The sequence below is a fragment of the Natator depressus genome, chromosome 17, assembly GCF_965152275.1.
Source record: "Natator depressus isolate rNatDep1 chromosome 17, rNatDep2.hap1, whole genome shotgun sequence".
NCBI lineage: Eukaryota > Metazoa > Chordata > Testudines > Cheloniidae > Natator > Natator depressus.
In genome coordinates, this window is record NC_134250.1 from 23106639 (window position 1) to 23122346 (window position 15708).

A 15708-nucleotide genomic window follows, 5' to 3' on the forward strand; every position below is an offset into this window, starting at 1 on the left:
AAATGGATATAAACTGGCCATCCACAAGTTTAGGCTTGAAATTAGGTGAAGGTTTCTAACCATCAGAGGAGTGAAGTTCTGCAACAGCCTCCAAAGCGTATAGTGGGGGCAAAAAGCCTAAGATTCAAGACTGAGCTTGATAAGTTTATGGAGGGGATGACATGATGGGACTGCCCACATAGCTGATCTGCGACTGCTAACAGCAAATATCTCCAAGGGCTGGTGAGGGGACACTAGATGGAGAGGGCTCTGAGTTACTGCATGGGATTCTTCCTTCCTAAGTGCAGGACTCTGCACTTGTCCTTGTTGAACCTCATCAGATTTCTTTTGGCCCAATCCTCCAATTTGTCTAGGTCACTCTGGACCCTATCCCTACCCTTCAGCGTATCTATCTCTCCCCCCAGCTTAGTGTCATCTGTGAACTTGCTGAGGGTGCAATTCATCCCATCATCCAGATCAGGGGTCGGTCCTGGGGCCGGTTTTGTTCAATATCTTCATAAATGATCTGGAGGATGGTGTGGATTGCACTCTCAGCAAATTTGCGGATGATACTAAACTGGGAGGAGTGGTAGATACGCTGGAGGGCAGAGATAGGATACAGAGGGACTTAGACAAATTGGAGGATTGGGCCAAAAGAAACCTGATGAGGTTCAATAAGGATAAGTGCAGCGTCCTGCACTTAGGACGGAAGAACCCAATGCACAGCTACAGACTAGGGACCGAATGGCTAGGCAGCAGTTGTTAGGATATAGATATTCAGGCCTGTCTGTAAAGGCCTGTACTTTAAGAATTTAGGGGTATTCTTATTACTTGGCTAGTTAGAGGTATAAAAGAAAGAATCAAAATCACTGTCTGCTGGTGTAAGGGCCTTCTCTTACTGTGACAGTTTGAGGTCCTGTGCTTAGGCTAAGGCCTTTGGCTAAGCAGCAGAGGCAGCCATAAGCCAGGAAGCGAACAGTCACATCCTCACATTCCAAACTAGTCACATTGAAAGAAGGTGCTATTGGGCTGTCCTGAATACAATCCTGTCCTGATAATTCCTATCACCTCCAGAGAAAGGGAAGTGCCTAGAAAATGTAAAAGGAAACTTAGTTTGATAGCATCCTGTCTGGCAAGAACTCACTTATCAATAGCTGGGATGTGAAATCCTCACTTCTGTATTGTTTTGTCATTATAGTTCCCACTTTGCTATTGTTTGTCTGTATAATCTCTGTCTGGTTCTGTGATTGCTTCTGTCTGCTGTATAATTAATTTTGCTGGGTGTAAACTAATTAAGGTGGTGGGATATAATTGGTTACATAATCATGTTACAATGTTAGGATTGGTTAGTTAAATTTCAGTAGAATGATTGGTTAAGGTATAGCTAAGAATATTACTATATAAATTAGGGGCAAACAGGAAGTAAGTTGGGATTCGAAAATAAGGAAAAAGGAACTTGTATTTAAGCTTGCTGGAAGTTCACCCCAATAAACATCAAATTGTTTGCACCTTTGGACTTCGGGTATTGTTGCTCTCTGTTCATGCGAGAAGGACCAGGGAAGTGGGAGAGTGAAGGAATAAGCTCTCTAACAGCAGTTCTGCGGAAAAGGACCTAGGGGTTACAGTGGACGAGAAGCTGGATATGAGTCAGCAGTGTGCCCTTGTTGCCAAGAAGGCCAATGGCATTTTGGGATGTATAAGTAGGGGCATAGCAAGCAGATCGAGGGACGTGATTGTTCCCCTTTATTCGACATTGGTGAGGCCTCATCTGGAGTACTGTGTCCAGTTTTGGGCCCCGCACTACAAGAAGGATGTGGATAAATTGGAGAGAGTCCAGCGAAGGGCAACAAAAATGATTAGGGGTCTGGAACACATGACTTATGAGGAGAGGCTGAGGGAACTGGGATTGTTTAGTCTGCGGAAGAGAAGAATGAGGGGGGATTTGATAGCTGCTTTCAACTACCTGAGAGGTGGTTCCAGAGAGGATGGTTCTAGACTATTCTCAGTGGTAGAAGAGGACAGGACAAGGAGTAATGGTCTCAAGTTGCAGTGGGGGAGGTTTAGGTTGGATATTAGGAAAAACTTTTTCACTAGGAGGGTGGTGAAACACTGGAATGTGTTACCTAGGGAGGTGGTAGAATCTCCTTCCTTGGGAGTCTTTAAGGTCAGGCTTGACAAAGCCTTGGCTGGGATGATTTGATTGGGGATTGGTCCTGCTTTGAGCAGGGGGTTGGACTAGATGACCTCCTGAGGTCCCTTCCAACCCTGATATTCTATGATTCTATTCTATGATTCTATGATCATTGATAAAGATGCTGAACAAAACCGGCCCCAGGACCGACCCCTGGAGCACTCCGCTTGATACCAGCTGCCAACTAGACATCCAGCCATTGATCACTACCCATTGAGCCCGACAATCTAGCCAGCTTTCTATCCACCTTATAGTCCATTCATCCAATCCATACTTTTTTAACTTGCTGGCAAGAATACTGTGGGAGACCGTATCAAAAGCTTTGCTAAACCCTTTGAAATAATCTCCAGGACCCATCTGTCAGAGGTGATATTCTCGCAACTGCTGTGAAAGAGGGCCAGGCAACTTCTGAAGGGGCGTGACAGGTGTGTAGATGGCAGCTGATGTTGCAAGGTCTAATTGTTCAGGCCGTCGACCAACCCATCAAAAGTGCGTAGAAGAGACAGTCTCAAAGGTCGCAGATTTGGGTGCAGACTGCTTCCGCTTTTGAGCCCTGGTCCTCCTACACTGTGGCTTGTAACGGTGCTGAGATGGTGGGTATTGAGGAGGTTGTGATCTGTGCTGTGGCTGAGAGCTCTATCTTCTCTTCTGTCCCACAGTGTAGATTCCCAGATAGGGTAATGTGGTCTGGGAATCCTTCAGGGTGTGGAGAGAAGAATCTGTCCTCTCCGTGAAGAGTTTAAGCTCTTCAAACTGGAGGTCTTCTGCAGCTCTTTGGGCAACCCAGAAAGGTGTAGCCAAGAAGCCTGCCTCATTACCACTGTCATGGAGACCGGGTGGGCCGCTGTATCAGCCACCTCCAGTGCTGTCTCTAGCACCTGTCTGGCTAATAACTGACCCTCTCTGAGAATGGCGTGAAACTACTCCTTTTGTGTCTCCAGTAAATGTTCCAGAAACACATTGAGTTTCTCATAATTAATAAAATCATATTTGGCCATGACAGTTTGGCAATTTGCGACTCAAAACTAATGTCACCAACAAATACATCATCCTCCCAAGCTCAATCGTAGTGGGTCGACTTGGCACGATGTTGCTTGCCTCATGCATTAACTACATCCACTACAATGGAGTTGGGTTGCGGATGCTGAAGCAGGAAGTCTGCCTCTTTGGGAGGGATACAGTATTTTTTTTGTCAGCTCTCTTGCTGGTTGGTGTGATAGAGGCTGGTGTCTGCCAGATGACTTTGGCAGGATCTAGAATCACCTCATTAATTGGGCGGGCAATACTGGATGAGAAAGAGGTGCGCAGAATATCCACCAACTTGTGATGTGCATCTGCATCTCCTGTAGGGCAATCTGCAGCTCATCTACCACCCGCCCTGGTGCCAAGAGCAATTCCAGGTGCTGGGATGTGCTCAGTACGGGGGCCCCGGTACCAAGTAATGGGGATTGCGGTTCTTCCTCAACCATCAGGTCTCCAGGATACCAGAGTTCATGCAGTACCCTGGGCTCACTCAAGACCGTGGAGGAGTGTCCATGGTACTTTGTCAGTACCAGTGGTTGAGAAAGTGCAGAGCACTCCCTAGATGGGAATCTTGTCGCAGCCAATACTGAAAGTTTTCTCGGTGCTGCTCTTTTGGAGACGGTATGGTACTGTCTTTCCCTGGGTATTGGGGCCCGGTACTGAGTAATGGGGATTGCAGTTCTTCCCCAACCGTCAGGTCTCCAGAGTACCAGAGCTCATGTGGTACCCTGGGCTCACTTGGGACCGCGGAGGAGCGTCCATGGTACTTTGTCGGTACCAATGGTTGAGAAGGTGCAGAGCTCTCCCTAGGTGGGAGTTTTGATGCACCTGGTACCAAAAGTTGCTCTTTTAGAGACAATACGGTAATTGTCTTTCTCATTAGGGGGCGGTACCATTGCCTCAGAGCCCGAGACCCCGGTTTCTCCAGGCGATGGGTGCGGCAGAGCTCATAGCAGAGGCCCCCTTCTGGGTACCATGCTTCAGAGCTGCCAGTGCCATTGGTACCGAGGTGGCTGCACTGGGGAACCCCTCTGGCTGGCCAGTGACTCAGAGCCCTTTTTTCGAGCCTTTACAGGGGGAGTCTGCTGGGCTTTTCCACGACTCTACCCCCTTTGAAGTTAAAGGCTCCAGGGATGATCCGGGCGCAGCACCAGAGTCCCCTGGAGACTAAAGTGTCTTCTTCATAAGGAGGAGTTTTAACTTCAGCTCTCAGTTCCTGCGAGCCTGCAGTTTTAGCTGTGGTAAGGGAAGCACTTCTATGGGATTCTCCTGGGCACCAGACCAGTGAGTGTCTGGACGTTACAGGAATCGACTCCTTGTAGGAGAGGCACCTCTTGGAGCCGGGAGAGCCGGGAATGCCCCTGGGCGGGCCTGGGGGGCTATCATCCTCTAGCAGTGATTTATGCAGATGCAAGGTCTTCTTTCCTCCTCTTCTTCTTTTCCTCTCTTTTTTTAACTGAAAAAACATAATCTTCTAAACGCCCAAGGGAGTAGGGGGCAATCCCCCCAGACAGGGCTGGAAATGTAAACTAAACTTTTTTCTTTTTTTCCCTTTAATCCCAACAGAGCAAAAAGGAAAAACTAAGTATTAAGGAGAAAAAACAGAAAAAAAACACAACTACTTATGCTAATGATGCAAATAAAGAAGGGCTGACTGCTTGCTCCTTTAGAGGCCAAAGGCGGTTGAGAAGGAACAGGGTGGGGGCGGTCACCCAGCAGTGCCATATAGCCTTGAGGCAGACCACAAGGGAGGAACAGCACATGTGCAGGCTCAATGGACACTGCTACCAAAAATCTCCAATTAGAGGTGCAGGGGCACAGATACACCTACAGCGGAGCACCCATTGGGACACTACTAACTCGACGAAGAACTGGGTGTTCACTTGTAACTGCTGCCAATACACTGTTCACAGCCCTCGGAGAGAAAGCAATGCCCTGGCACTAGCTGTTAGATGGACCGGAGATAAAGTGTAAGGCAGGGAGCTGTGCAGTCTTAAAACCCTGGTCAGCAGGGAGACAGACACAGTCTCCTTCCAAGAGAGGTGATGGCTGGGGGGCCAGAAACCTTAAGTGAGTGCCCTCCAGGGACCAGGGAGGGGGAAGTCAGGTGCCATCACCCTGAAACTGAGATACAGTTCATGCTCAGGGGTTCTGGGTTCCAATCCCAGCTATGACTTTGGGTACATCAGCTGATCTGTCTGTGACTCAGTCACCCTGTCAGTACAATGAGATTTGTTCACCTTGTAGGAATGTTATGAAGCTTAAAGAGGGCTTGTGAAGTTCAAAGTACTAAGAGAGATAGTCAGCAGGAAGGGTAGGCTTAGAAATCAGGATCTCCTGGCTCTTAGCCCTGAACCTACTCTGCTAGGCTAAGAGAGTACATTGGAGAGTGGACATAGAATCAGAAGAAGAAAGGGGCACTCTCTTACCAGACATAGATTTTCATGAGCTTCCCTAGTGATCTAATGGGAACATTAAATAAGGGAGGGGACAGGACTGAGCCCCACAAGAATCCATACACGAGACCTACTGGGCAGAGGGAGCAGCTGCCATCACATCCCTAAGAGGGAGGAGAAAGCAAAGTCAATATAACCTGTCTGCATCTGCTGTCACCAGCTCAGCAGCCCTTCATGATCTCCTGCACCAACAGCTGCTAATAAGTCTAACAGTATCAGCAGCAATGTTTGCACCAGCATGTGCCCCTCTTGGCTCTATGCCAAGGACAGCAGGGCACAGGCACATGCCTTCATGCTGCTAAACCACTGCTACGGGCTGCAGTACCCAGATATCGTGTGGCAATCCAGGGCTGTGAAGTCACAACAAAGACTATCCAGGACTAAACACAAATTGAAAACATTCAGGAAACTTGCTATAAATTTCCCAGGGCTTTTCTTCAGTTGTCTGCATTCCTCTCAGACCACAATGATCTGTACAAATGGCCATCACAGTGTGTTGACAAGTGAAGAGGGAGCAAATCCCTTCAACAGTTTTCTGCAAGTTTTCTATTATTTTTCCACAGGATTCTCTAGTTCCCGGACACCGGTTTAAGAGGTAGCTATAAGCGGAGGAAAGCAGTGCTAGTAAATGCACTGATCCCAAGGTGTGCTTATCCCCACTTGGGTAATGACAAGGGACACCAGAAACAACACTGACCTCTGGAGTGGGGCAGGACTTGGGACTGTTCTGCATGGATTCTGATTTTGAAGAGCTTGACTGGGACTCCAGTCTCTTGACTTGCTTCTGAGATGTGGCAGCAGCACCTGAGACTGGAATTTTGGTGACACTAGACATGGGATTGGGGATCTGAGATAACGATTCCAGCTCTTCACTTCCTTCATCATAAATCTTCTTAGTGCACTGAAGAGCTGGACGTGCAGGGGCAACATCTGGATCTGAAACCAAACATTCCATTTGTTACTCCAAACCAGCAGAGCAGAACAAGAGCTACTGTGAGCACCATGGTGCTTGCAGTGCAGACATACTCTATAGCAGGGATCTACCCAGAGGCTTAGCTTTGAGCTGTGGAAACACGCTCAGCCCTGATTCTCCTTGCACTCACACCAAGAGCAGCTACACTGAAGTTACCGGATGGAACTGATATAAGGGAGGGAGGATCAGGCACTTGACATTAAATACTCAGCCCTGCATGCTGCTGTGGGCCAAATCCTCTCCTTCACCGAGGTCCACTCTGCACGGGAGGTAGGGGAGCTATTAGGGAGCTTGTTAGGGCTTGCTGAACCTGTGGACTTGTCTGCATCAGCCCCAGTTTGACTTAACTTACACCACAGGGATGTTAACGGGTCACTTCACCTTGAATGGTTCCTTAGAACATGTGCTGACTACTTATGCTAAACAATCTGTTCGATCTCGTGACACTTTCTCAGACTGAGGAAGGGCTCTGTGTAGCTTGAAAGCTTCTCACCAGCATAAGGTGGTCCAATAAAAGATATTACCTCACCCACCTTGTCTCTCTAGGGCAGTGGTTCTCAACCTATGGCCATGGGCCACTTGCAGCCCAATCAGCACACAGCTCCAGCTCATGTGACATCCTCAGGGCCATACAGGTAGTAAAACCGGTTACTCACCTTCTCGCAACTGTTGTTCTTTGAGATGTGTTGCTCGTGTTCATTCCAATTAGGTGTGTGCGTGCCCATGTGCACAGTCGTCGGAAGGTTTTTCCCCTAGCAGCATCTGTCGGGTCGGCTCTGGAGACCCCTGGAGTGGCGCCTTCACGGCGGTGTATGTAGGTCCCTGCCGACCAGCCACCTGTTCAGTTCCTTCTTGCCGGCTACTCCGACAGATGGGAAGACGGGTGGGTCTTAGAATGGACATGAGCAACAGATCTTGAAGAACAACAATTACGAGAAGGTGAGTAACCGTTTTTTCTTCTTTGGGTGCTTGCTCATGTCGATTCCAATTAGGTGACTCCCAAGCCCTAATTAGGAGGTGGAGTCGGAGCTTGAGGAATCGCTGATTGAAACACTGCTCTGCCAAATGTAGCATCGTCCCTGACGTGCTAGGTAATGGCATAAAGAGAGGTGAAAGTGTGAACTGAGGACCATGTTGCTGCCCTGCAGATCTCCTGGATCAGGACCTGGGCCAGGAATGCTGTCAAGGAGGCCTGTGCCCTTGTGGAATGAGCTATCAGTGCAGGGGCCGGAACTTTTGTTAGATCATAGCTTGCCCGGATACAGGACGTGATCCACAATGAAATTCTCTGTGACAACACCAGAAGGCCGTCCATTCTATCCACAACCACCACGAACAACTGGTTCAACTTACGGAACAGCTTTGTGCATTTGATGTAAAAAGCCAGAGCTCTCCGAAAATCCAAGGAGTGTAGTCTTTCCACTCCTGCACTTAGGGTCCTGCCCTTAGGACGGAAGAATCCAATGCACCGCTACAGACTAGGGACCGAATGGCTCAGCAGCAGTTCTGCAGAAAAAGACCTAGGGGTTACAGTGGACAAGAAGCTGGATATGAGTCAGCAGTGTGCCCTTGTTGCCAAGAAGGCCAATGGCATTTTGGGATGTATAAGTAGGGGCATAGCGAGCAGATCGAGGGACGTGATCGTTCCCCTCTCTTCGACATTGGTGAGGCCTCATCTGGAGTACTGTGTCCAGTTTTGGGCCCCACACTACAAGAAGGATGTGGAAAAATTGGAGACAGTCCAGCGAAGGGCAACAAAAATGATAAGGGGTCTGGAACACATGACTTATGAGGAGAGGCTGAGGGAACTGGGATTGTTTAGTCTGCAGAAGAGAAGAATGAAGGGGGATTTGATAGCTGCTTTCAACTACCTGAGAGGTGGTTCCAAAGAGGATGGTTCTAGACTATTCTCAGAGGTAGAAGATGACAGGACAAGGAGTAATGGTGTCAAGTTGCAGTGGGGGAGGTTTGGGTTGGATATTAGGAAAAACTTTTTCACTAGGAGGGTGGTGAAACACTGGAATGCGTTACCTAGGGAGGTGGTAGAATCTCCTTCCTTAGAAGTTTTTAAGGTCAGGCTTGACAAAGCCTTGGCTGGGATGATTTAATTGGGGATTGGTCCTGCTTTGAGCAGGGGGTTGGACTAGATGACCTCCTGAGGTCCCTTCCAACCCTGATATTCTATGATTCTATGACTCTTTGTTTCCAGCCATCCGCATGAGGTTTAAGGTAAAAGACTGGTAGAAAAATGTCCTGATTGGCATGGAATTGGGAGACAACCTTTGGAAGAAAGGCTGGATGGAGGCCTAAGTTGTACCTTGTCCTTATAAAAAATGGTATAAGGAGGATCGGAGGTTAGGGCTTTAAGCTCGGAGACTCTCCTTGCTGACGTAATGGTGACTAGGAAAGCCACCCTCCACGATAGGTCGAGCAATGAACAAGTTGCTGGGAATTCAAACAGGGGTCCCATTAGCCTGGAAAAGACCAGGTTACGGTCCCACGCTGGGATCTGTTGCTTAACCTGCGGGTATAGCCTGTCCAGACCTTACAGGAAGCAACTGACCATCGGGCTGGCAAAGACTGAACAGCCGGCTGCTCCCAGGTGGAAAGCTGAAAGTGCTGCCAGGTGAACCTGGAGAGATGAAACCAAGAGACCCTGCTGTTTTAAGTCTAATAGGTAGTCTAAGATGAGTGGTAGGGTTGCACTCTCCCAATGCAGGCGCCTATGAGAACACCAGATTGCAACCCTTTTCCACTTGGCCAGGTAGGTAGCCCTGGTGGAGGGTTTCCTGCTGTCCAGCAGAAGCTCCCTAACGGGCTCCAAGCACATCAGCTCAATCAGGTTGAGCCATGAAGCTTCCAAGCGGTGAGGTAAAGAGACTCAAGATCGTGATGATGAAGATGACTGTGGCCTTGGGTGATCAGGTGTGGAAGCAGAGGCAATGAGAATGGAGCATCCACTGACAGCTCCAGAAGCATGGTATATCAGTGCTGGCAAGGCCAGGCTGGCGCTACCAGTATGACTGTACTCTTCTCCCTGCGCATGACTGGAGTACTGTCATGGATGGGTATAAACTGTTCAGGAAGGACAGGCAGGGCAGAAAAGGTGGGGGAGTTGCACTGTATGTAAGGGAGCAGTATGACTGCTCAGAGCTCAAGTATGAAACTGCAGAAAAAACCTGAGAGTCTCTGGATTAAGTTTAGAAGCGTGAGCAACAAGGGTGATGTCGTGGTGAGAGTCTGCTATAGACCACCGAACCAGAGGGATGAGGTGGACGAGGCTTTCTTCCGGCAACTCACAGAAGCTACTAGATCGCACGCCCTGGTCCTCATGGGCGACGTCAATCATCCTGATATCTGCTGGGAGAGCAATACAGCGGTGCACAGACAATCCAGGAAGTTTTTGGAAACTGTAGGGGACAATTTCCTGGTGCAAGTGCTGGAGGAACCAACTAGGGGTGGAGCTCTTCTTGACCTGCTGCTCACAAACCGGTAAGAATTAGTAGAGGAAGCAAAAGTGGATGGGAACCTGGGAGGCAGTGACCATGAGATGGTCGAGTTCAGGATCCTGACACAAGGAAGAAAGGAAAGCAGCAGAATACGGACCCTGGACTTCAGAAAAGCAGACTTTGACTCCCTCAGGGAACTGATGGGCAGGATCCCCTCGGAGAATAACATGAGGGGGAAAGGAATCCAGGAGAGCTGGCTGTATTTTAAAGAATCCTTATTGTGGTTACAGGGACAAACCATCGTGATGTGTAGAAAGAATAATAAATATGGCAGGCAACCAGCTTGGCTTAACAGTGAAATCCTTGCTGATCTTAAACACAAAAAAGAGGCTTACAACAAGTGGAAGATTGGACAAATGACCAGGGATGAGTATATAAATATTGCTCGGGCATGTAGGAATGAAATCAGGAAATCACACCTGGAGTTGCAGCTAGCGAGGGATGTTAAGAGTAACAAGAAGGGTTTCTTCAGGTATATTGGCAACAAGAAGAAAGCCAAGGAAAGTGTGGGCCCCTTACTGAATGAGGGAGGCAATCTAGTGACAGAGGATGTGGAAAAAGCTAATGTGCTCAATGCTTTTTTTGCCTCTGTCTTCACGAACTAGGTCAGCTCCCAGACTACTGCACTGGGCAGCACAGCATGGGGAGGAGGTGGCCAGCCCTCTGTGAAGGAAGAAGTGGTTTGGAACTATTTAGAAAAACTGGACGTGCACAAGTCCATGGGGCCGGATGCGTTGCATCCGAGAGTGCTAAAGTAATTGGTGGATGTGACTGCAGAGCCATTGGCCATTATCTTTGAAAACTCATGGAGATCAGGGGAAGTCCCGGAAGACTGGAAAAAGGCTAATGTAGTGCCAATCTTTAAAAAAGGGAAGAAGGAGGATCCTGGGAACTACAGGCCGGTCAGCCTCACCTCAGTCCCCGGAAAAATCATGGAGCATGTCCTCAAGGAATCAATTCTGAAGCACTTAGAGGAAAGTGATCAGGAACAGTCAGCATGGATTCACCAAGGGCAAGTCATGCCTGACTAATCTAATTACCTTCTATGATGAGATAACTGGCTCTGTGGATGAAGGGAAAGCAGTGGACGTGTTATTCCTTGACTTTAGCAAAGCTTTTGACACGGTCTCCCACAGTATTCTTGCCAGCAAGTTAAAGAAGTATGGGCTGGATGGATGCACTACAAGGTGGGTAGAAAGTTGGCTAGATTCTCGGGCTCAACGGGTAGTGATCAATGGCTCCATGTCTAGTTGGCAGCCGGTATCTAGCGGAGTGCCCCAAGGGTCGGTCCTGGGGCCGGTTTTGTTCAATATCTTCATTAATGATCTGGAGGATGGTGTGGATTGCACCCTCAGCAAGTTTGCAGATGACACTAAACTGGGAGGAGTGGTAGATACGCTGGAGGGTAGGGATAGGATACAGAGGGACCTAGACAAATTGGAGGATTGGGCCAAAAGAAATCTGATGAGGTTCAACAAGGACAAGTGCAGAGTCCTGCACTTAGGACGGAAGAATCCAATGCACCGCTACAGACTAGGGACCGAATGGCTCGGCGGCAGTTCTGCAGAGAAGGACCTAAGGGTGACAGTGGACGAGAAGCTGGATATGAGTCAACAGTGTGCCCTTGTTGCCAAGAAGGCCAATGGCATTTTGGGGTGTATAAGTAGGGGCATTGCCAGCAGATTGAGGGACATGATCGTTCCCCTCTATTCAACACTGGTGAGGCCTCATCTGGAGTATTGTGTCCAGTTTTGGGCCCCATACTACAAGAAGGATGTGGAAAAATTGGAAAGAGTCCAGCAGAGGGCAACAAAAATGATTAGGGGATTGGAACACATGACTTATGAGGAGAGGCTGAGGGAACTGGGATTGTTTAGTCTACGGAAGAGGAGAATGAGGGGGGATTTGATAGCTGCTTTTAACTACCTCAAAGGTGGATCCAAAGAGGATGGATCTAGACTATTCTCAGTGATAGCAGATGACAGGACAAGGAGTAATGGTCTCAAGTTGCAGTGGGGGAGATTTAGATTGGATGTTAGGAAAAACTTTTTCACTAGGAGGGTGGTGAAACACTGGAATGCGTTACCTAGGGACGTGGTGGAATCCCCTTCCTTAGAAGTTTTTAAGGTCAGGCTTGACAAAGCCCTGGCTGGGATGATTTGGTTGGGATTGGTCCTGCTCTGGGCAGGGGGTTGGACTAGAGGACCCCAGAGGTCCCTTCCAATTCTGATATTCTATGATTCTATGATCTTGAGCAGAACCTTGTGGACGAGTGGAAACGATGGGAACACATACAACAGATGGTCCATCCAGGGGAGGAGGAACATGTCCATGAGGGACTGTGATTCTGGAAGGAACAGAAGTGGGGACATTTTCTGTTGCTCTTCATGGCGAACAGGTCAATTTGGGGAACCCCCCACCTTTGGAAAACATTGTACACCATGTCCGGGCAGCTGGACCACTTCTGACTGTGGAAGGATCTGCTGAGATAGTCCGCCAACTTGTTCGGGGAACTTGGGAGGTAGAATGCTTCCAAGTGAATGGAGTGGGCTATGCAGAAGTCCCACAGCTTGAGGGCTTCCCGACATAGGGGAGTGGAATGAGCTCCACCCTGCTTGTTTGTATAAAACATTGCAGTTGTGTTGTCCATCATCACCTCCACGCATTTCCCCTGCAAGTGGGCCTAGAAGGTCTAGCATGCCAGGCGGACTGCTCTCAGCCCCTTAACGTTGATGTGGAGTGAGAGCTCTTCTTGTGACCAGAGACCTTGGGTCTGAAGGTCTCCCAGGTGAGCACCCCATCCCAACGTTGCCGCATCTGCCACCCGGGACAGGGAGGGCTGGGGCTTTGCGAAGGGGACTCCCACACATACCGTCTGTGGGTTGAGCCACCAGTGGAAAGACTCGAGAACTGGCGCCGGCAGGGTGACCACCTTGTCTAGACTGTTGCTCCCTGGCCGATAAGCTGACACCAGCCAGGCCTGGAGAGGTCTGAGCCTCAGTCTCATCTGCTGTACCTCATACATATGTGCTGCCATGTGGCTGAGGAGCTTTAAGCAGTTCCTTGCTCGGGTGGTGGGGTACCACTTGAAGTTTTGTATGATGTCTGTCATTGTCCGAAACTGAGATTCCGGCAGGGATGCCCTGGCCTGACCCAAGTCCACCACTGCTCCGATAAATTCTATTATCTGCGGAGAGGATAGAGTTGATTTGCGCTTGTTGAGAAGGAGACCCAGCCTATCAAAGGAGGATCTTACCAGGTTGATCTGGCACTCCACTTGCTCCTTGGAGCGGCCCCTGAGCATCCAGTCATCAAGGTACGGGAATATCTACATCTGCCTCAGTCATAGGAAGGTGGAGACAACTGCCATGTATTTGGTAAACACCAAGGGGCCACTAACAGACCAACAGGGAGGACCGTAAATTGGTAATGGTTGTGGTTGATCACAAACCTGAGAAAACACCTGTGAGCTGGAATTATAGCTATGTAGAAGTACGCGTCCTTGAGGTCCAGGGTGGCATACCAGTCTCCCAGATCCAGAGATGGAATGATTGTGTTTAGAGAGAACATGTGGAACCTCAACTTTTTCATGAATTTGTTGAGGCCTCACAGGTTGAGGATGGGTCTGAGGCCCCCTTTGGCTTTGGGAATTAGGAAATAATGGGAATAGAGCCCCTTGCCCTTTAGCTCCTAAGGAACCTCCTCCACTGCTCCCGCAACTATGAGCATTTGGACCTCCTGCATGAGGAGATGCTCACGAGAAGGGTCACTGAAGAGGAATGGGGAAGGGGGGTGGGAGGAAGGAGAGGAGCAGAATTGGAGAGAATACCCCACTTCCAGCATGCAAAAGACCCAGCGGTCTTAAGTTATCTGGGACCAAGCATGGTAAAAGTGGGACAGATGATTCAGGAAACAGGGAGAAGGATCCAGTGAATAGACTGGTGCATCGCCCCCAGGTGCACCTTCAAAAGGCCTTAGAGCCCAATGACTGCCTTGCTGAGTTCTGGCCTTGGCTGGGTGGAGGATGGGGAGGCTTATGCCTGCCATTCCTGCTCTGCTTCCTTAAGAAGTTCTGCCTGGGCCGGGGAGGGTAGAAGCGCTGCGGGGGCTGAGGTTTAAAATGTTTTTGCTGGGTAGCAGGGGTATGCAGGCTCAGCAACTTTAATGTAGCCTGCAAATCATAGAATCATAGAATATCAGGGTTGGAAGGGACCTCACAAATCTTTTAGGTTCCACAAAAAGGCCCGTATCATCAAAAGGCAGGTCCTGAATTGTCTGTTGAACTTCAGGAGGAAGGCCGGACGCTTGGAGCCATGAACTCCTCCTCATAGCTATGCTCGAGGACAAGGTTTGCGTGGCCAAGTCTGCAGGTCCAGTGAGACCTGTAAAGAGGTCTGTGCCACTGCCTTTCCCTCATCCACTATGGCAGCAAACTCTGCCTTGGATTCAGATGGGACCAACTCCTTGAATTTCAGCATGGAGTTCCATGAGTTGAAATTAGATCTACTCAGGATTGCCTGTTGGTTAGCAACCTTGAGCTGAAGCCCTCCGGTCGAGTAAACCTTCCATCTGAAGAGGCCCAGCTTTTCTGAGTCTTTAGACTTTGGGGTGGCCCTTACTGTATCTGCCTCTCTCTCTCATTCACCGAGGCCACAACAAGCGAGCAGGGCTGTGGGTGAGTAAATAAGTACTCGTACCCCTTAGAGGGGATAAAATACTTCTTCTCCACCCCCTTTGCTGTAGGGGGAATGGAGGCAGGGGTTTGCCACAGGGTTTTTGTAGTGACTTGAATAGTCTTCATGAGGGGCAAAGCCACCCTAGACAGCCACTCCGGGGTTAGAATGTCGACCATTGGGTCCTCTGATTCGACTACCCCCTCAGCCTGAAGCCCAATATTGTGAGCCACCTTATGCAGCAGGTCCTGGTGTGCTCTGTCAATGGGGGGCAGCCTGAAGGAGGAAGGCCCCGCCACCGCTTCGTCCAGTGAGGATGACGACAAGGCCAAAGGAGGCACCAGGCCCTCCTTGCCCTCTGGCTCTCTGGACTCGTCCTGCTCGGTGCCATGCTCCTCGGTGCCGACCGCAGGCTCAGGGCTGGTGGTGGGCCCGGGATCTGGACGCAGCTCCGTGCTGTGCCCCGACGCTGTTTCGGAGCCCCGAAGGGTGGGATGGTCTGTGGCTGGCGGAAGCGACCAGGCTTCCAACACCACAGAGTGAGAACCCTTGGAGTGCGTGCCCTGAGCTTGGTGGTAGGCTCACAAGGTCCAGAATGGCCATTGCACGGGCCCTTGTCACTGCACTTGCCACGGCACCATCCTCACGTTCTGCCTATGTCTGCAGTGGTCTGATCAAGTAATAGGACACCACCTCTGAGTCCAATGTTCGGGATCTCGAGCACGAAGATCACGGCGGTGGCGATCGGGATGGTGTCGGAGAGCGGTTGCAGGGATGGTACCAGAGAGCAGTGCCGTGATGAAGGTGCTGAAGACCGGTGCTGCGGGGACAGGTGCTGCAGGGATGGTGGTGGTGACCAGTGCCGCAGGGAGCAGTGCCACGTAGATGGTGAGCGGTGCCCTAT

General features: G+C 49.7%; 1 protein-coding gene across 13 annotated transcripts in view; it reads right to left on the minus strand.

Moving 5' to 3' along the window:
• Nucleotides 1–15708, minus strand: part of TSPOAP1 (TSPO associated protein 1) — a 233154-nt gene that overhangs the window by 110280 nt on the left and 107166 nt on the right. For 12 of the 13 annotated variants that reach the window (XM_074974827.1, XM_074974826.1, XM_074974834.1 and 9 more), the window contains one exon: nt 6347–6585. The exons of the other annotated variant lie outside the window; for it this stretch is intronic. In XM_074974827.1, coding sequence (XP_074830928.1) covers nt 6347–6585 — 239 coding nt within the window. The remainder of the gene's footprint in view (nt 1–6346; nt 6586–15708) is intronic. 13 annotated transcript variants of the gene reach the window in all.